Here is a 22,413-nt window from a genome sequence, read left to right on the forward strand (position 1 = left end):
GAGGGAAACACGGTATCTTGCTTGGCGCCTTTTGTGACCGTTAGGTTGGGGATGAGATAAAATGGTGTAAACACAGTCCTTCTCTAGCTCGCAAATGGAAGTGTGGTTCAAAGGGTGGCGTGGATGGTGTGATTGAAATGGTTGGTTTTGTGATCAGAGACCATTTTGGTAGGATGATAGCAGCAGAAGGACGGCGCATGCCAGAGCTTACAGTAGTCGGAGTTGAGCTGCGGGCAGCCTGGGAGGATATATCATATACGAGGTTGGTACTTGGTGCCGAGCGAATGTACCTCAGGGGAGACTTCTCTATGGTGATCGATTGGATCTGGAGGGCGGATAGGTTTAGTGATGGTCATCCCTTTATCCGAGAGACTCATAGGATGGCTCAGATGATGGGCGGCTTTCAGACAGCACACACGTTTAGGGAGGTAATAGGGCAGCAGACTGGGTCGTCTCCTTTGTCGCCCGACACTCCGGAAATTTTCTTTGGACGTCTGCTTCAGATGTTCCTTCTTCTTTGTATTTCTTACTTTTCCATGATTTGGCAGGATGTGAGTTATATGACATGAGTAGCCGTTTTTAGTAATATATATATATATATATATATATATATAAAGGGGGGCGTTGGGAGTTTATGGACTGAATGTACCACCAGATGTGCGACTGCTTAGTTGGGAAACCTCCCTAGAGAAATAATTATAACGAGTTGGTGAATTGTAGCGTTATAAACCGTAATTATTTATCGTTAATTAATTTTTCATTTCGTGATAAGGTATACGGGTTTTTTTTTTCTTGTTTGGGATACAAGATAAGCTATGCTTCTAATAAATTTTATCGACAGGCAGGGCGCTTTGCAATTTCACATAAGTTGTATGTGGGAAATGGAAGAGATGATCGGACAGTTGCACTTCCATCAAAACAAAACAAAGGTAGAGCTTTGGTTATTTGAGTACTTTGAGAGACAAAAAAGAGAGTTGTTATTAGATTTTTATTTTCGAAATAACCCCTTATTTTTCTTATCCATTAAAGATAGTTATTTTTTTGAAGTTTTGATCATTTAGTTTTACTAACAAAGAGACACTTTGTTTCCTTTTCTTATGCCTTAGGAGAAAATTTAAAATTTTGACCGACTACGTTCTTTTATGAAGAGTCATTTCTTTTTAAATTACAATGTAATTTGATATTTTGGATAATGTTCTTCATGTTTACAAGCATGCTTTTCTTTCTTACAACCATACTTTCTTCCTCCCTCTTACAAATTAGCAAGTGTATGGGTATTGGTGTTCTATACTGTTAGAGTGCAGCCTAAATTAAAAAAAGTGTGGGCTTTGTATTTTGGGAGCAATCATTTTCACAAAACCATTTGCATAGTGGAGGAATAAATGTCTTCAAAAAAGTTCCTTAAGTGATGTGCATAGCGTAAATTATTTCTATTTTTGCAGGTTTTTCTTGAATTTGGTACATAAAGTATCTAATAGTTTAAAGATAATTATTTTTCTCTACAATAGCTTCCTCTATGACAATCAAAGTTCGTACGCATGAAGTTGAAGTTCTGGATCGATTTAATGGGTACAATTTCAAGAGATGGCTTCTCAAAATCCATTTCTTTCCTATCATGTAAAAGGTGCTACAAGTGCTTTAAATACCATGTCAAAGAAGTTGTTTAGAAGATGGTTCTTACATGCCAAAGCAGCTCAAATTGTTGGAGGATGACTATATTTATAGAGGCATGATTTTGGGTGCTGCATCTAACAACCTATTTGACATTTATTTAACAAGTATACTGAGTTCATGATGGTTGATAAGAAACCTGTTATGGAGCAAGTTCAAGAAATAATCCGTATAGAATAAGACATCACCATAATTAGAGAACTAATGGTCGAGAATTTTCAAGTGTCCACCATTATTAGCAAATTACCTCCAAATTGGAGAAACTACCAAAAAATGTTGAAGCATAAAAGTCATCTTCATACTTAGAAAGAATTACTTCAACATATTCAAATAGAGGAAAAGACACATGCTTGAGATAATTGGAGGAAATACAAAATCAAATCAGTCATTCCAATTTTGGCACCAACGATGTGAATTTAGTAGTCACAATTTAGCCCAATAGTTCTAAAATAACTTACAAGGGTAAGAAAAAGGCATGATAAAAAAAGGAACAATTTGTCAAGAGAGATAATAATTTCAAGAAGAGAAAACAAAAGAAGAAGGATCTTTGTTTTATTTGTGAAAAGATTGGTCATGTGTCTAAAAAGTGCAGGTATCTCAAAAGCCAAAAAAAAAATATATGAAGCCAATAATGTGGAAGAAAATCAACTTAGCAATGATTTCAAAATCCTTCGTGTTTAATGTAGATGGTGCACAGTGGGTTGATTCCATATCAACTTGCCATGTGACTTGTTGTAGGAGTGTATTCAAATCCTACAAAGTTATTGAAAATGATGATAAAACTTTATATTGAAATTCAACTACAAGTTTAATTGTTGGATATGGTATAGTTGATCTTCAACTTTCATCGGAGATGACTCTCACTCTAAAAAATGTGCATCATATTCCTGAAATTTGAAAGAGCCTTATTTCTATATTCTTGTTAAGTCATCATGGTTTTCATATTATTTTTGAATCCAATAAAATAATCCTATTTGAAAATGGAGAATTTATTGGAAAAGGATATTCTAAGGATACGATGTATCTCTTAAGAACTATCGATAATAATAATTTCACTTCTTCTTATACGTGTGATTTGTATGATATTTAGTACGATAAATTAGAAAAATAGTAAGAAAGGGTAAAGTTATATTAGAATATCTATAGATTGATGAGATGCAAGCTGACCCTCTTACTAATTAAAGCTATATCAGGAGTGAAGATATAGAAACCTCAAGAGCAATGAGATTATTACCAATAAGTAAAATTTCAATGGTTGTCATCTACTCTTACTAGTGATATCAGTTAAATATCTTAAGCCAAAAGTTCAAAAAAAATTAAACATAGTTTTATCCGATTGGATTTGTAACGTGGTTACATTTCCTAGGTAAATTAAATATTTGAAAATTGAGAATTTAGAACAAATTCCATTTCAATGAGGTAATATAATTTTTCTTTCATATGAATTGGTGGGATAGATTTTAAGTCTTTAACAAGCTTATAAACATATGTGTTGTAGTGAACAAAAGTACTTATCAAGTGTGGAAGTCGGGGTCGCTTTCTATGGGCTTAACTGTAAAGTTTTAGAAGTAATTATGAATACAAGATAAAGTGCATCACCTTTAAAAGTGTAGTCTTTTAAACACCAATACTCAAGTATGTTGTAAATATAATTTTTCAGACAATCTATTAGCAAGATTAAGATTTAATCCTTTTGTTCATCGAGCCTAATAAGATATATTCAAACTATAGGTTAACGGTTCTCTACCTATCATATAGCATTATAGAAACACATATAAATTTATTAATTTGAATATATTATTTATTTTGTAAATAGCAAAATCTTGTTAGAATTTTATTTTGAAAATAACTCTTTATTCTTCTTATCCATTAGAAGTATTTGTGTTTTTGAATATTTGACCATTTGGTTTCCCTAATGAAGAGATGTTTCAGTTTCTCTTCTTATCTGTTAGGAGGAAGTTTGAAATTCTGGTTGGCAACGACGTTTCTTTTATGAAGAATCACTTCTTTTCAATTTTAAATTAGCAAGTATAGCAATATTAGTGTTTTATACTTTCGACATGCAATCTCAAGTACAGAAAGTGTGGACTTTGTATATTGAAAATAATAATTTCATGTGGTTGTCCACCAAAGCTAAATCATTGTACCAATCATTGCGACCAATGAATCATTAATGGCTTGAATCATTGGAGAGTTGAGCTCATATGCGAACTGAAAGAGGGGAGAGCATTGATTATTTAATGAGTTACTTGGGAAATAATTAAGAAAGCGGAGTTGTCATAATATTAAAAAAAAAAGAAAAAATGCTTCATTTTATATACATGAAAAGTTCAAGGTCAACAACTTAGAAAACCTCGTAAAATTACTACAAGAAATATAGTGAAAATCTTGAGATCTTTATGCGGAGATTGACCCCGAGACGAGGTGTGACCGGAATATCACCTTGATACAATAACATGAGAAAAAATATGAAACTTTTTTTTAGAAAAATAGTGAGGATCAATTTATTTAGGATAACCCACAGCCTCTGCAGAGACAAGAAAGCGAGTTGTCACGATGTGAAGAAGCCAAACATATGAACTTCCTGCACCATCATCAGTACCAATTAATGCATGATGGGACTTCACTTGGTTTTTGTCCTTCTTCCCTTTTGCTTTTTTTTCTTTTCTTTTAACCATCACTTCACATCCAAGCTTAGCATCATTGTGCGGCTGATTAGAATGACACAAATCACTGGTGGGTTACAATGCAGCTATTCTAATCCATTGACATGGGCCACAAACTTGGAGCAGAACTTCAGGAGAGAACGTGGACACCTTGACAAGCAAGACTTTGTGTGGCTCCGAGAAGAGCTTTCCTTAGTTCATAGTTGCAGTGAACCCCCACTACAAATGCCCAAGTTTTGCTAGTTTATGCATACTTGACATGCTCCACCAGATCCATGCCTCATTGGACATGAACACATGTTACATCGCACTAACCTATGCCCAAAAACACATCCATCAGACCTGACCCAGCCAAACTGGCTAAGCTATCAAAGCATGCATACATATAAATAAATATAAATGTATGGAAAGCAAACAATATATATAAATGGTCATATTAAATTGGTGTAATTAATAATACAATACTCAAAACAGGAACACAAAATTCAAGGTTCCCTAGTTCCAATGTCTCCACACAAGTTAACCCGACTTCAAGCAGTGCTTGAGCCTAGGCTCATACATATGTTTAAATTGAATCATTTGCGAGATTAGTAATGTTTTTGAAACTTCGACAAGGGATAGACAAAAAGGTGACAGGGCATGTGTTCTTTTGCATGGTCAAGAAAACATTGCATGGAACAACCAAAGACAATACCTGAGATGGCCTAAACTTCGGTGCGTATGTTTAAACTAGGTCTTATCATGGATCAAGTTGGGGCATAAGAAAAATTTTTAAATAGGTTTCTGAAGCCCGACTAAATTAAAATACGTATGGTTCATGGTCTGCTGCAGTTTAAACCCTCGCACTCAGTAGAATTTAAGCTCGACGGGTCAAACACGCTGCTGTCCGTTGACTGCTGACCGTAGCCATCCCCGGTTCTTTGCCGCTCGAGGATAAGAAATAATTAAGAATGAACCCCACGTTGCCTCGGGAATCGTGCACGGCATCGTATTCCATGCATTCACGTGCAGGATGAGGAACACGTAACTGCATCTCGAACGAGGATTTTTCCATCCAAACCCATCAGAAGTCCGGCATGTGCCCTTTAAAAAGTGTGTGAGCTTCTATGTGTAGTGAGCTTCTCGTGTAGAGCCGTCGGAGCTTTCTTTCGCTGCAACTCGCTTCATGTATATATATATATATATATATTCTTAGGGCTTCAAGATATCGTAAGTCCAGCCACGATGACCGGATGCCAACCGCGGAGGAAACAAAGAAGAGGATCCTTTAATTTCTCGAAGCACTTTTGTTTCATGGGGTTGGTACGAGTTCGTGTGGTGCCTGTGGTGGTTACCTGTACGATTTCTTGCATTGACGTGGTTATCGATCAATCACAAACATGAAAATTTATTACCAATTACAAGGTCGGTCTCCATGTGGTTGCTAATTATAAATCACTGATAGCATCAGAACATCAGATATGACATTTCTTGTACGTGTGGGGTATTTGAGTTATGAGAAAATTCAATACTTGACTAAGCTAGAAGATCAAACGTAAATATATCTTTAAGTAGCCCAACCAACCAATATATATAGGTGGCATAAGGTTTTTATTCGATACTTGCAACGTAAAGGCATCTAAAGACCGGTTTTGTGAAATTAAGCACCTTTGGAGGATGGTTTCTCAATCCTCTTGATCGCTTGAAGGAAAATTAATGGCCAATATTGGATAAAGTCCGGTGCAAAATCCGATTGTTAGTTGGCTAGATTTTCCAAAAAGAAAGATTCCATTATGGCATGTGATAGACATGTTAACCATGGTATGATTTCAAATACTGATTTTTGTCGAGACAACTTGTTTTGTTGATTGATTCACATAACATTGGCTAGTAAATATTGATAATTGTCATTGCAAATCCCCCTTTTATTAGACTTCGTAGATGTCTATATTGTAATAATAAAATCAAATAAGCATAAAATATCTGCATATCAGAATAGCCTCAATTTGAATGCATACATATGAAGCCATTACTCATACATCATGTACTCAATCGGTGGTGGATACATATGAAGCCATTGCTCATAAAAAGTTTAGTTTTTTTTTTCTTAATTTACTCCATATAATTTTCTTATTCAATTCAAAAATGGATATCTAAGAAGTGATCATAAAAATATATTAAGTTTATTTACTAGATTTTCCAACTAATTACCTAATTTGAGGAGGCTGTTAAATTTTCTGACTTAATCACTGAATGCATAGAGACTTCTTTTCAATCTATATCTCACCGTGAGTCCGTGACACTTCACAAAAATGGCCGACACTAGAAAGGCCCCCTTTATAGAGCTTAAATATAGAAGCCAATCAAGAGAACGAGGACTTGTGAAGGTTGTCAAATGCAAACCGGCGATAACCATAATAAATAATGTAATAATGAATCTAGTATAATACAATTTTTAGGTACTGCTCCATTCTGTGTGACAAGCATCAGTCCTTCCGATAGTCAGGGATTAGTGTGGATGGCAACATACGTAGCCAATCACACTAGATCTACTTTATGAATAGTTGTAATAGATATTCTTTCTACATTGTCAGTTATTTTATTTTTTGATTCCCATAAATATATTCATTCTAGACTGGTTTAATAAATCCAATTTACCAAAAAAATAATTGGAGATTAATATGGCATACAAGGGGCTTGTGGGTGACAGATGGTCCCTATGTACATCACATGAATCCCTACTTCCAAAAGGTTGGTTCCTAAAATAGAATAGTGCTAGAAAATATTGCTCTTTTTTCTCAAAAAAAAATATAAATTTGAAAGTCCACACTTGCCAATTACTTTCCATCTAGGTGGAATTGGGAGCATAATGAGGGTGCAATCTGTTTTCACTTTTCAATTTGGTTTTATGGTTTCACATTTCAATCTAGTTGTCATAATTTCGGAGGTTTTCAGACGAGCAAGTGGTGCACCATTGCACCTATAAAAGAAACAAGTGGCGCTCTCCTTCACCTAAAAGAAACACGTCACAATAAAGAGGCCCTACCCACCTTCCTTTTTTCTCTCGTTCGTTCCTTGTTTTTATTTTCCTCCAGTACTCTTCCACCGCTTTCGACCCTTGACGTCTACATGACCATGACATACAACAAATATCTAAGATTTGTAGTAACTGCATGCGAGCATACACTTATTCCAAGCGATGAAAAACGCAAATCCATATAACGATCGATCACAATATATATTGAGCCCTCTCGATCTTTAGCATAGTCCAGAAGAAATCTTAACCTGTCCCTAACAACATCCAGTAGCAAGCAGTACAGTGAGAGAAAGAGAGAGAGAGAGAGAGACCAAATTAAGCGATACAAGCGAGTCCATCCATGGCATCAACGAGCTGAAACGGGGAGGCTGTGCAGGACAACAGTCTCCACCGTGAGCCCCGGCCCGAAGCCGAAGAGCACCCCCCACTCCAAGCCCTCGCCGGTCGTCGCCTTCCCGTCCTCCGCCGACCTCCTCCTCATCTCATCCAGTATAAACAGCACGCAGGCGCTCGACATGTTACCGTACTCGCTTAGAACATGCCTCGTCGCCCTCATCTTCTCCTTTTCCAATCCCAACTTGGCCTCCACTTGGTCCAGAATCGCCGGCCCGCCGGGATGCGCTATCCAGAATATCGAATTCCAGTCGCTTATCCCTAGTGGAGCAAATGCCTCCGCCAGGCTCTTCTCGACGTTCTTGGATATCAGGCCTGGCACGTCCTTGAGCAGATGGAAGGTTAGCCCGACTTCCCTCAGGTGGCCGTCGATGGCGCCCTCGGAGTCCGGGAGGATGGTCTGGCTGGCCGAGACAAGCTGGAACAGCGGGCGTTCGATGGCGGGGTCGGGGTCGGCACCGATGATGATGGCGGCGGCGCCGTCCCCGAAGAGCGCCTGGCCGACGAGGCTGTCGAGGTGGGACTCCGAGGGACCACGGAAGGTGACGGCGGTGATCTCGGAGCAGACGACGAGGACCCGAGCGCCGCGGTTGTTCTCGGCGAGGTCCTTGGCGAGGCGGAGGACGGTGCCGCCGGCGAAGCAGCCCTGCTGGTACATCATGAGGCGGTTGACGGAGGGGCGGAGGCCGAGGAGCTTGGTGAGCTGGTAGTCGGCGCCGGGCATGTCTACGCCGCTGGTGGTGCAGAAGACGAGGTGGGTGATCCTGGATTTTGGCTGGCCCCATTCTTTGATGGCCTTGACGGCGGCTTCCTTTCCGAGCTTCGGGACCTCGACGACCACCATGTCCTGCCTCGCGTCGAGGGAGGGCGCCATGTAGGCGCACACGTTGGGGTTCTCCTTCAGGATCTCTTCGTTTAGGTGCATGTAGCGTTTGCGGATCATGGACTTGTCGCCTGTTTCCAAAGCAAGATGGTGAATGTGAAACTAAGTAATACCCCATCCTAAAATTTCTTATGTACATATGTATATATATCTGGATCTCATGTGCTCTATTCTTAGAGTAGGACAAAGACATGTTCTAATTCTCTCACAAGAGAGAAAATTAAATTGAACAAGGGAAAGAGAAAGAGATCACTACCTACCAAGTTTACTACAGTGACACAGATATCTCCCATTTCTTTCTCCCTTTTTTTCACACACACACACACACACACACAGAGAGAGAGAGAGAGTTCAAAGCAATACAACTCTTGAACGCATTTAGCTTGTTAACATAATGATGTCTTCAGTACAGTAGAAAGAACAGCAAGTACTAGAGAATAAGTTAGAAAGGGAATCAAACAAGTACATGGTGATGAAAGACTCACACATTCTCTTGAACTTCTCCTTGAGGTCGGTGAGATGCTCGCTCTTGGTGATGCGGAAGTAGTAGTCGGGGTAGTCGGCCTGGTACACGACATTAGCCGGCGTGGCGGTGCCGATTGCCAGAATGGTTGCTGGGCCCTCGGCCCTCTGCGAGCTCCGGATCTCCTCCACCTTGGCCATGCCTCAACTCGATTCGATAACTTGGGGGTGGTGGTCGAGTTCGAAGTAGTTATGTAGTTTGGCTATGGAGGTCGGAGAAGGAGGACAGGTGAGCGAGCTCCATCGTTGAGGTCGAACGGGATGGGTATTTATGATCGAGGTTAGGTCGGATGGACGGGTCGATGGGATACCACGTGGGAAGGAAGCCGTTTGGCACATAGATCGGTAGACCGCACGCCACGTGGCCTACTACCAGTCCGGTCCCTCGTGGGTTAGTTGGGGTAGGTGTCATCCGACGGCAAGCACACGGATTTTTTTTTTCTTTTTTTGTTGTTGTTGTTTTTTGTTTTTATATAGGTGAAACAATTCAAAAAAAAAAAAAAAACTCTTTCGAATGATGCGCAGTAAAAAATACAACCTAGTCGATAATTTTATTTGCTTTTTGGAAGACGCAAGCAATTGATCATTGGATAATTGAATGAATAAAAGTGAGCATGGCAAAGGATAAAAGCGAGGAAGAAGCTAGATCCCTCAATTTTTTTTTTAAGGATGAAAAAAAATTATGCTATCCTATGAATTTACATGGATAGAAACTGTACCACCAATATGGTTACAGTATTTTAAAAATATTTAACTATCCAAACTTTTTTATGGCCGAAAAAGCAATTGTCCAAATATTTTTTGTTCTTTTAATTATTTTTTTTTACATAATCCAAGAGGCAAAGACAATTAGAATGTAATATTTTCTGATCGAAGCTTTTTTACTAAAGGCAGCAATCATTAACCATTTGATCTATTTAACTTATTTCAATTTATTATAGATCATACTAAATTATATGTTTAATAACATGATTAGATGTGAATATTAATTTTTGACGTCTTTAATAAACAGATCATATTCAGACCGTCAAGGGCCTTCCCATATCAAGTTTGGTAAGGCTATAAATGCCTCCAATTTAGCTCGCCGTGATAGCTAGGAGGGACCATTTGCTAACCTCAAAGTTTTAGCATTGAGTATTTAATGCGACACACACTTATACCCGTATTTTGCACATGCTTACACTTGTTTCTGTCCATAGTTACATCTACTTGGACACGAGAGACAAATTTAAACTTTCGATGGGCAGGAATAAAACATGAAATACAATCAAATGAAGGACCAAATGCCAGTTTGAGCTAAATAGCAGTAAACTTTTCTTTTTGTTATTATTATTAACAAAAGAAAGCTTGTTGTAGCCTTGTTTGATGAAGAGAATGTAGAGCTATAACCAAGCTATAGCCTTCGCATTGTGCTTGCTCATGTGCCAATATATTTATTGTTACATCATTTGGGAGGATCGCTTTGTATTCTTTAGCTACATTGCAAGTGATGGTGACCTGGAGTCATGAGCTCCATTCTTAATGCTTGCATGCTACGCTGTTATGCTGCAATAAGAATGTCTCCTCCAGATTTGTCTGTATGACGAAGTTGTTTGACATTTGGAGATGATTGAACTACACTATGAGAAAAACTGTTGAGACATATACATGAATTATAGGTGTCTTTTGTGCTATTGACCATTGGCTTAACTAGTGAGTATGCAAACCTACCATCCATGCTTTTTGGATGTATAAAATCTTAACCTATTATTGAAATTATTTCTAGTAAGATTCACCGTCTCGATATCCGACCCTATATCGACGTCACACTAGCATAGTGTCAGCACGATATGATATGAAATTTTTTTGATGTACTCTGTATCAATACGTCATATGTATCGAGTACCAATATCGAATTAATATAGTATGGTATGCTTTGTATTGTTCGGTTTGGATCGGTAACACCATCATTTCTAGTCTTCTATGCAAATGGTAAGGACAATAAAGCTGCACAGGGGAGTCTGACTTCTTCTAAATTTTCACCTATCTCTTTTCTCAAATTTTGCTGACACGAAAGGGTGTGCATTTATGTGAGAACCGTGATGAACCTTTTTTTTTAAAAAAAAAACAGAGAAGGGAAATGTGACCTTGCTTTTGTCAACAAATAATCCTTCTCATCTTTCTAGTTTTTGGTAGAAGTATTCAAATTTGACTTCATTTTCTCACTTATAACCTCCATGTTATTTGTCAATTTAAAAGCTCATGGTGTATCTGATTTGAAGTTTATCAAGCCCATCAAAACCATTTATTTCTTCTTGGTTTTTTCATCAACGCCATCTTCTTAACGAAATCTTTTGTTGCTTTTATCCAACACGCCTTGATATATTTTTTTGACTAAAAATGTACGTAATATGCATTTTTTATTCAAACTTTGAGGAACTTTTCTTTTTAAAAGTAATTCTTAGGCGTTTCGATGTTACCGTTGCTATCATGTAAATTAGTTTACGCCTCCATTGATGGCTGTGACCTATTTCCTCGTGGGTATTCTCTGCACACCTACTTTAATGACACTAGACCAGTTAGTTCATATATTGCTCTACAAATTAGACTAGTGAAGTAGCTAAAGGTGGTGATGCATTTGACAAATGCGAATCTCCAACTTAAAAGCTGATCCACAAAGACTTTGTTTTATTTGATCTCAGAGAAGATGAAGCCAACTGTATTGGCACAACCTTTCTTATGACTCATTCAAGTTTGGACAGTATCTAGCAAAAAGAACTAAGCCTCTCCTGAAAGATGGCACAATGGTTTCAGTCATAGTATCATGCTTTAAGTTAAGCAAAAAACCTATCAGTACATCAGAATTAACATTGCCACATACCAGAACAGCTCAAGTAGAAATCGATGATGTTATATGCCGATATAGGGCCATCCCTTGGTCACCTGAAGAGTTTATGTAACACCAACACACAACTGAGAAAACTATGACATCAGGCTAAAAGTAAAAAACAGCCAGAAGAATCATGTCAAAGCATATAGATCCCATGGGTACAATATGTTTCATTGGACCAGGCAATCCAATTGTTCAGCATCGGTTGTCGGGTCTCCTCCGGCGGTTCTTTTCCTCAATTCCAGACTCTGAAAATCTCTTTCTTAGGACTCCAAGAACCTCTTCCATTTTCACATCCTTCAGTTTGAGCAGCACCATCGCATGGTAAAGCAAATCTGCCATCTCCGAGGCCGTACGAGAACTGTCCTCATTCTCCAAAAGGGTCTGGATAAGTTCTCCTGCTTCTTCCCTGAAAAAAAGGTCAATAGGGAGAATTAAATGTAACCGGCTCTCAGTAAGCATGCGGATTGATAATGTGCAAAAGAACAACGAATGTTTTGCCTGCTATGTGAATGTTTAAAGATATGGAAGAAGATGAGCAGTTTACCAACTCCATCTGGATACATAATAATGCTATGCTTAATTCACAAATTATGTTTATTAACTTAAGCAGCTAAAGCAAAAACTAATCATAAACGAATACGGCTAAAGCAAATTATCCCACTGCATGCAGATTGCGGTATGCAAAAGAGCTTTTGTTTGCCGTGTAAACATTTCACTGGCATTCATGAACATGAGTAGTTACCTACACATTCTGGAAACGTCCTAATGCTAGATTTAATTCAAAAATTGTGTTAATAACTTAAGCAGCTAAGGAACAAAATCAATCATTTACAAATCAAGTTAAAACAAATTATCCCATCATGCCAAACTTGGGGAACAATCACCGTAACCCAGGTTTAGTGCACCACGACCATAATCAACAAAGCTGATTCCATCTAGTTCCATCTAACTGGTGCAGGCACCCTTTTGCTTTTCATTCCTGTTGTGGGCAGACTTTCAATTAAAGCAGCTACTGTAACCTATTTCTCATTCCATCCAAGAATGAAATCAGGGCTCCCTATGCAAGGTGGGATTCATCAGATGATTTCTCCAAGTTTGCGTATATTCTTCAATCTATATATTTTGATCAATTGAATAAGAAATGGGCATGATGTTGATGTTCCTGACATAAAGTCTATCCTCTCTCAGAAATGATTGTCGATTTCTACTATCAATTTGCAATATGGCTCATAATGTTCATTCAATGGTAATTGGTGCGATTATCTAAATATCCTATAATGTCTTTTACCAACTAGCATCCTTTAATGTCTCTTATCAACTAACATGGAAACAATGCAAAGCTAGTAGACCAAACCAACCTTTCCAAAATCCCTATGCCTCTGCTGCCATCTCATCTGGGTTTAACACCTGACTGCTCTAAAACCTTCATCTATCTCAGCTAGTCTCTAAAATTAAATAACAAACCTTCTGCTGTATATCTAGCTTGCTGCTCATTCAAAGTCAAAAAAAAAGGTAATGATGCAAGAAAAATGAGATTTTGCAAAGTTATTCTAGTACCTAAATCCTTGCAAAGTTCCGAAAGAAACAAAAATCTAATCCCAATGTCATTATAGGGGGTTGAAACATATCATTAGAAAGGCCAGTCTTCATCGATATCTAAAAGTTGCAACCAAAAAATTTTGGTAAGTACTAAGACTCTAAATTCTAATGCATATCTGGCTCGTGAATACCTATTTTGAAGAGGTGGATGGAGGAGAAGAATATTGTAGTATTTTTACAAAGGAATGAAGAGGACTTTACTCTATATTAAACTTCTGCAACTCTCTTCAATACAAAATGACTCAAGTAACAACCCCTTTATAAAGAGGATTTTACAACCCTTCAAGTAACCTCTATACAAAATACTAAGAGTCATATTTAAGAATGACACTTCGGTTTTACTCATGAAGAGGAATTCTAAGTAAATTTCATAGGTAAGATAAAAGGTCTTTTTTGGAAACACAAATGTCTTAAATAACATCTCTTGGATCAATGCACAATTAAGTTTATCTATTTCCAACACCCCCCTTTAAACTTAATTGTCTTCCATCCTTCATACCAAGCAAATCTTTGAATTTATTGAAGAGATCAACTCCAAGTGGTTTAGTAAAAATGTCCGCAACTTGATCATGAGTCTTCACATAAATAAGCTCCACATCTTTGTTCTTCACATGCTCCCGGATTGAATGAAAACGAACATCTATATGTTTGCTCCTTTGATGATAAATTGGATTCTTCCCTAAAGCAATTGCCGACTTGCTATCAATGTAAATTTGTGTAGCTTCATTTTGATCAATATTAATCTCTTTTAGCAAGCTCCTTAGCCATATTGCATGACTAACACATGAAGATGCCGCAACATATTCTGCTTCACAAGTTGAGAGAGTAACAATCGCTTGCTTCTTAGACATCCATGAGAATGCCGTATTATTCATAAAAAATACAAATCCGGAAGTACTTTTTCGGTCATCCAAGTCTCCACCCCAATCACTATCAGAATAGCCTTCAAGTTGAAAATTATTAGAATAAAAATAGAATAAGCCAAGGCTTAGAGTACCTTGAACATAACGTCGGATCCTCTTTGCCGCCTTCCAATGAGATAATTTTGGTTCCTCCATGAACCGACTCACCAAACCAACGCCATATAATATGTCCGGTCTTGTACATGTCAAGTATCTCAAACACCCTACCAAGCTTTTGTAGATTGTAGGATCAATCACCTTGCCTTCATCATTCTTGGACAATTTTACACCACAATCCACTGGTATGTTAATAGGATTGCAATCTTCCATCTTGAACCTTTTAATCACTTCATTTGCATAGTGCTCTTGAGAAAGAAAAATCCCATCTTCTAATTGATTCACTTCTAAACCAAGAAAGTAGGACATAAATCCCATGTCGGTCATTTCGAACTCCTTTGCCATTGCTTGTTTGAATTCTTTGATCAATTGCATAGAATTACCGGTGAAGATAAGATCATCAACATACAATGAGACAAGTAATTTGTTCCCATCCTCCTCTTTGATATAGAGAGCTTGTTCATAGGGGCATTGAACAAACCCATTTGCCTTGAAATAAGCATCAATTCTTAAATTCCAAGCTTTAGGTGCTTGCTTCAAACCGTAGAGCGCCTTTTTTAATTTCAACACTTTATCTTCTTGTCCACTTCTGACATAACCTTTGGGTTGCTCAATGTACACTTCTTCATTCAAATAGCCATTAAGAAAGGCTGATTTGACATCAAGTTGAAAAAATCTTCCATTTGTTTTGAGCCGCCAAAGAAATCACCAAGCGAATGGTCTCCATTTGAGCAACGGGAGCAAAAACCTCCTCGTAGTCAATTCCGGCCTTTTGCTTGTAGCCTTTAGCCACAAGTCGTGCTTTGTATTTCTCCACTTCACCTTGTGGATTTCTTTTGACTTTGTAAACCCACTTTACTCCAATTGGTTCAAGCCCCCTTGGTAGAGAAGTAAGCTCCCATGTCTCATTTTTTTCTATGGCTTCTATCTCTTCATTCATGACTTTTCTCCACTTCTTATCTTTGATAGCATCTTCAAAAGAAATTATTTCTTCATTAGCAAAAAGACAAATAAGATTTAAGGGAGTTGTCACCTCATATTAATCTTGAATGCTTCTTGTCTTTAGTGGTGTTGAAACATCTTCAACCGATGAAGTAGGAGATGAAGGTGGTGTTGGCTCTCTAATTTGCTCCTTGATCTGCTCTTCATCTTGTATCATCATCATGTTAGTACTCCAATTCCAAATGCCGTCTTCTTGGAACTCCACATCTCGGCTTACAATGACTTTCTTCTCCTTTGGTTCATAAAGTTTATAAGCTTTGGATCTTGCATTGTACCCGATGAAGATGCATGGTAAGCTTTTATCATCTAACTTGCTTCTCCTTTGATCCGGAATATGTGCATAAGCTATGCACCCAAACACCTTCAAATGAGAGATATCAGGCTTGTATCCACTCCATGCTTCTTGTGGTGTTACTTCTTCCAAGTTCTTTGTGGGGCATCTATTAAGCAAGTAGACCGCACAATTGATGGCCTCGCCCCAAAACTCCTTCGACAACTCCTTTGTTTTAAGCATGCTTCGGACTATGTCAAGTATAGTCCGATTTTTTCTTTCCGCGACGCCATTTTGTTGAGGTGAGTATGGAGCAGTCAAGGGTCTCCAAATGCCATGAGTTTTGCAAAAAGCTTCAAACTCCTTAGATGTGAATTCTCCTCCCCGATCTGACCGCAACGCCTTGATGGTATAGCCACTTTGATTCTCCACCAAAGTTTTAAACTCCTTGAAAGCTTGAAATGCTTCTGACTTCTCCTTCAAGAGATACACCCATGTTTTCCTGCTGAAATCATCAATAAAAGTTAGAAAATAGCGACGACCTCCAAATGAGCTTGGAGTGATTGGTCCGCAAATGTCGGTGTGGATAAGTTGAAGTGGTGTTTTTGCTTTGTTGTAAGACTTCTTTGGAAAGCTCCTCCTGGAGTGTTTGCCAAGAACACACCCCTCACATATATTATTAGGGACATCAATATAAGGCAGCCCTTTCACCATTCTTTTACTTGAAAGAAGCTTTAGAGCACCGAAGTTTACATGTCCGAACCGCAAATGCCAAAGCCAAGATACATCCTTCATACATGCACTTAGACATTTAGCAACAATATGATTTATGTTTAATACAAACATGCGCTTATTTAACATAGGAACATGAGCAATCAATTTATTTTGTTTCTTTAGATAGAAGCTTCCTTCCTTTAGTTGCATATCAAATCCTCTCTCCAAGAGTTGCCCAATACTAAGAATATTGGTTTTCATATCAGGCACATAATAGACATTGGAAATAAACTGTTGGCTTCCATCTTTGAGTTGAATAAGTATCTTACCAATGCCCTTCACCTTTACCTTGGAAGCATCTCCAAATGAGACATGGCCATTTACCGATTCATCAAGCTCCATGAAAATTTCTTTGTGCCCCAACATGTGGTTACTTGCACCGGAGTCCAAGTACCACATATTTTGATTAATAGCATCTCCTCCTTTTCGTGCTAGTAGAAGCACGTCATCTCCATCATCTTCCTTTTTGACATAATTGGCTATTTGGCTTTCTCATGAACTTGACTAGATTAATTAGAATAGCACTCAAAAGAATAATGCCCAAACTTGTTGCAATTGTAACATTGAACTTGACCCTTGTCATACCTTCGGCCTCTACCTCTTTGTCCTTTTCCTCCACGATTTTGGTTGCCTTCCTCAATATTGTTGTGGTCACCACGGCCTCTACCACGACCATAAGATCCACCTCGACCTCTACCATGACCACATCCTCGGCCACGACCACGACCTCTTTGGCTACTTTCGTCTCTTGACTCCTTTTTGTTATTGATGGAGAGCTTGCTTTGTAGAACTTGCTCCAATGGCTCTTGTCTTCTCTTTAGTATTCTTTGCTCATAGGCTTGAAGTGAACCCATAAGCTCATCCACCGTCATAGTGTCCAAGTCTTTGGACTCTTCAATGGCCGCCACAACATAATCAAATTTGTGGTCCAAGGATCGTAGGATTTTTTCCACAACCCGATTATCATCAAGTGTCTCGCCGTTCCTCAATTGGTTCACAACGGTCAACACCCTTGTGAAATAGTCCGACACAACTTCGGACTCCCTCATTTGCAAAGCTTCAAACTCGCCTCTCAAGCTTTGGAGGCGAACCTTCTTCACCTTTTCTACACCTTTGTAAGAATTTTGTAAAATCTCCCATGCTTGCTTGGAATTGGTAGCACTAGCAACCTTCTCAAAAGCGGCCTCATCTAGGCCTTGGTAGATGAAGTAGAGAGCCTTCTTGTCTTTCTTCAAAGTCTCTCGTTGTTGCGCCGTAAGAATATCTCTATCTTCGGCTTCTACATAGCCTCTTTCGACTATGTCCCAAATATCTTGAGATCCAAGCAACGCCTTCATTTGGATACTCCAATTTTCATAGTTGGTATTGGTAAGACGAGGAATGGAAAGCACTCCGGTAGCCATGATCTTGCTCTGATACCACTTTGAAGAGGTGGATGGAGGAGAAGAATATTGTAGTATTTTTACTAAGGAATGAAGAGGACTTTACTCTATATTAAATTTCTGCAACTCTCTTCAATACAAAATGACTCAAGTAACAACCCCTTTATAAAGAGGATTTTACAACCCTTCAAGTAACCTCTATACAAAATACTAAGAGTCATATTTAAGAATGACACTTCGGTTTTACTCATGAAGAGAAATTCTAAGTAAATTTCATAGGTAAGATAAAAGGTCTTTTTTGGAAACACAAATGTCTTAAATAACATCTCTTGGATCAATGCACAATTAAGTTTATCTATTTCCAACATATTTAACATGGATTCTTTGACACAGACGCAAAACTCCAGTAACATAGGCCATAACTATAATGCCAATTTTTGAGTCACAAATCCTATTTTCACTCAAAATTTGCCCTCAGCTACTTTGAGGTGGCATACTTTCATGCCAATAGCATATGCTCAATTATTATCTAAATTAATTGGTGCACACTTGCATCATCCTTGAAGGCTAAACTAGTATTAATCTTCTCCAGTGGAATCTTGATTGAAGTCATCAACTTTCCAGAGATTTTCCACTTTACCAACTAAACATGACCCCTCTTTCAGCCTAATGTGATCCGCACCTATGGAGTTCAGTTCTCTCAACATAGTTCACTAATAAATACCCTTCTTTCTCCCTTGAAACAAACCTTTGGTATTCATGATTAATCACCGCAAGCCATTGCTTGACAAGCATTCTCTATTTTATTACACATAGGGTTCTTAAACTTTTCAAATCCCGATGCTTTTTTGCTCGTAATAGCTTTGTGAATCAGGAGATCTTTTTTATCCTCTTGAATCTCAAGATTACTTCACAAAATTTCTTCAGTATGCATGCTGCTTTCATCAAATATCTAAAGAACATTGACCCTTTAGAAATCTGCAGCAATGTTTAGGCATCTCTCTAGCAACACCCAAATTCTGATCCTAGCTTTTGCATCTATGAAGTATAACTTGGATTACTTTTTACATCTTTCCACATCCTCTTCTACACTATCTTAACCTCCTTTTGTCCTGCCTATACTCTTGCAATTTACCAATAATAGTATCAGAATGCACCTATCTCCAATAGCTTGTCCTCTCGTGAGACAATCATAATCATTCGTTATCAAATATTTTGGGTATATATTGCTGTAATGACAGATGCACAAGGAAGCAGAGAGATACTGGTAACGTCACAATATTTTAACAACAGGAGGAAAGCAAAAATACTTGTGATTCTTCCAGCAAGTTTCTCTTAAAAGAGTAGAAATTTCTAGTGATAGACACAGCACCAGCCAAAGAAAGGTATCCAAAGTGATGCTTGCTTGGACTATCCTTTTGCATTATACAGCATATGATAGCAACTATTTCTGTTGAGAAACAGTTTTTTCCTTTTTGTATCTGATCCTGTAGGGCCATATATCTTCCTTACCTCTAGGAAAAACAGTTCAGGAAAATTATGACTTGTATGAGTAGAATGGTATTTTTATTTATAATGAAACTCTAGTTTGGTCTGTTTGGTCCTCATGTTCAAATGCCCAATCAGATGAGATTAATATTAACAGATAAGCCACCTAGCATAATGAGTGTCCAACTTTTAGCACTATGAGAAGGGCATGTTTCTCAAAAGCAGACATGTAAATGCAGATTCACATTTGTAAAGGTAAAAAGCCAAATAAATGTGTAAACAAAGTTATGTGAACTAGCACTCAGCAGCTCGATGCAGCCTCGGCTTAGATTTCTAGCCATGGGATTATATAGATGTTGTCAAGTGCTCCCACTTCGCATTGGTTGATTACCATTTTTTTCCTCCCTAACTATATTGAGAGAGAAAATTAACTCTCCAGCCTCAAGAGTTGCAGCCACCAAAACCAATCCAATGCACACCCCACCCCCCACCACCCCAAAGGACCACCCCCTCCCAAGCACTGCCTGGTCCTCTACATAACCTAGTCCCATAAAAATGTTATCATTCATCATCAGATTATCTTACTTCTGCATATTATGTATTTTAAACTCCAATAACAATTAGGCAGCTAAATGCTTAATATTTATGCAGCTACATCTAGAACCCTCTTGCTTTCTGAAATCCTGAAAGCACTGATTCGCTGCTTCCACACCCATGTGGTTCATGTACTATGCAAAATACTTTGATGTATAATAACTATTTTCCTAAGCACACAAGGAATTGCTATTTGCTTCTAAGTTTAACAAGAAATTACTAGTTAATATGGTCACTATTGTCAATTTTATACCTAGAAATCAAATGCACGTTGATTGGAAATGATTCACATTTTATCAACAGGTTTTCTTTTACAAAAAAAAAATGCTACAGCAACTTTGTCCTATCAACAAACAAGCTGATTGCACATTTAAACTAGCTAAATCATGGTTAATTTGAGATGCTTTCACTCCTCAAAGCAACCTGTGATAGCAGATGTGGAAATGAGGTCCCTCTGATGGTTGTCGATGCAATAGGTTTGCCATGTACAGCCAACCAGCCTAACTAACAAGCCCAAACTCAGGGTCTATCACATAACTATTTGTCAACCCAGATGCATAGTCTAGTTTATGGCATTTCAATGAATATAACATTTAAATTTAGAAAAAGATGCAGGACTAGTGTTCAGACAGAAATCCATACCGAATTTTGGAGCAAAGTAACTCTTTGTCAAGCAGTAGCTTCTTTGTCCATGATGGCTTCCCATTTTGCTCTGCTTCTATGTCATCCTTACGTTGTGAAATTGTAGCCTCGAGCGAGTATAAACTTGTGGATGCCAGCCGATCATGATTGGGCTGTCATAAAAGCATCAGACAAACCAACTGCTGCCATCATCATCGCCATCATAGAGCAATCTACCACACTGCTCTCGAAATACTCCTAATTGACAATAATCATGAAAAGTAGAAAAGAAACCAAGTGAAATGCAAGGTCAAGATTGCAAACCTTTGGACCTTCCAAAAGATCATAAACAGATGAATAGTAGCACGTTTCAGCCCCTGTATGGCAAGTTGGCCCTTCAGGCTTCCCGAGATATATTATCTGAGATTAATTGAAGCCCAAGCTCGGTTCCGTTAAAATTCAAACAAGGCAAGAGAATGACTCTCAAATTCATCCAGGAAGAATCTTACGGAATCACGATCACAGTCAAGAAAAATGTCATGCACATTGATGAAATTCATGGAAGTCTCCCCCTTGGTCCACAAAGATGATCGCGACCGGCTATAGAAAGTGGCCTTCTGAGATGAAATGGTTGTTGCAAGGGCTTCCCTGTTGGCAAAACCTTGCATCAAAATGGCTCCAGTGTCCACGTTCTGGGCGATGGCCACTGCCAGCCCTTTGTCATCCCATTTCACACTGTCCAATAAAGTCTCAACCTGAAAGAATTTTCCAGTCACAGCATTGATTAAAAAGCCATAATCCTCCTGAAGTTTAAAAAACTGATGATCTCCTCCTTGAAATTCATGTTTTGGTTCATCTACAGTAACATTCATATTCGCAAAATTGGGTTTTCTCTATCGTCATGACCTTTACTCTCTTCCTCTATAACTTGGTGTGCAAATAGAACTATTTTAAGGTAATCTTTATTCTTGAGAAGAAAAACTAGCAAATAATTCCAGAATTTCCCGTCGAAATCCACGAACTGCTTCATTTTTTCGGATACAGAAACGAACAACATATTATTATTTACAAATCCAAGCTAAAAGAAACCCAAAGCATCCAACTTGATAACTGGAGATAACACCGACAACGTTAAAAAGAAAATAAAAAGGCAACGTGAGAAAAGTGAAACCAAGAGATAGAAACACCTAAACACCGAAAAAGAAGCAAAAGCTCTCTCTTTTTTTTGCCAGGTAAAGCATAAAACCCTAAAAACCCAAAAGCCACCTTGGAGTCGGAACGAAACTTTTCCGCCGCTATTCGAATGGATGGCTCCGACGAGGAAGAAGATGCAGATATCAGGGGGCAAATGTTCTTCCTGTGATTCCACCAGCCACCATCGATTTGGGATCTAGAAAGTCGGCGATCTCCCGGGCAAAATCTCAAGCAAGGGACGCCTGCGAAGGTCTTCGCGGCCATTACAGCACTCCCAGAGAGGGACAGAGAGAGAGAACAAGGGATTGATTTCCAGAATTCCCCGGTTTATTCTGGCCCGACGCACCGCATGCCCGGGCTTACCTCTAACTTAATATTGCAGACTAATAAGTAATATTTGCATTCATTTGGCACTTTTCTGAAAAAAAATATTGAATAGTTATAGC

At 38.3% G+C, this 22,413-nt stretch overlaps 2 protein-coding genes across 2 annotated transcripts; both read right to left on the minus strand.

The window, feature by feature from the left end:
- Window positions 1-7,503: 7,503 nt before the first annotated feature.
- LOC103712379 (chalcone synthase 1) lies at window positions 7,504-9,393 on the minus strand. Its single transcript, XM_008798885.4, has 2 exons — window positions 9,115-9,393; window positions 7,504-8,700 (listed from the first exon to the last, which is right to left on the minus strand). The coding sequence occupies exons 1-2, from the start codon at window positions 9,290-9,292 to the stop codon at window positions 7,700-7,702; spliced, it is 1,179 nt and encodes a 392-aa protein (XP_008797107.1). The 5' UTR covers window positions 9,293-9,393; the 3' UTR covers window positions 7,504-7,699.
- Window positions 9,394-12,008: 2,615 nt separating this feature from the next.
- On the minus strand, window positions 12,009-22,380 carry LOC103712378 (histidine biosynthesis bifunctional protein hisIE, chloroplastic). Its single transcript, XM_008798883.3, has 5 exons — window positions 22,040-22,380; window positions 21,283-21,528; window positions 21,098-21,193; window positions 20,795-20,946; window positions 12,009-12,429 (listed from the first exon to the last, which is right to left on the minus strand). Exons 1-5 carry the CDS (start codon window positions 22,229-22,231, stop codon window positions 12,216-12,218), a joined length of 900 nt encoding a protein of 299 aa, XP_008797105.2. The 5' UTR covers window positions 22,232-22,380; the 3' UTR covers window positions 12,009-12,215.
- Window positions 22,381-22,413: the final 33 nt, after the last annotated feature.

The sequence above is a fragment of the Phoenix dactylifera genome, chromosome 14, assembly GCF_009389715.1.
Source record: "Phoenix dactylifera cultivar Barhee BC4 chromosome 14, palm_55x_up_171113_PBpolish2nd_filt_p, whole genome shotgun sequence".
Taxonomy (NCBI): Eukaryota; Viridiplantae; Streptophyta; class Magnoliopsida; order Arecales; family Arecaceae; genus Phoenix; species Phoenix dactylifera.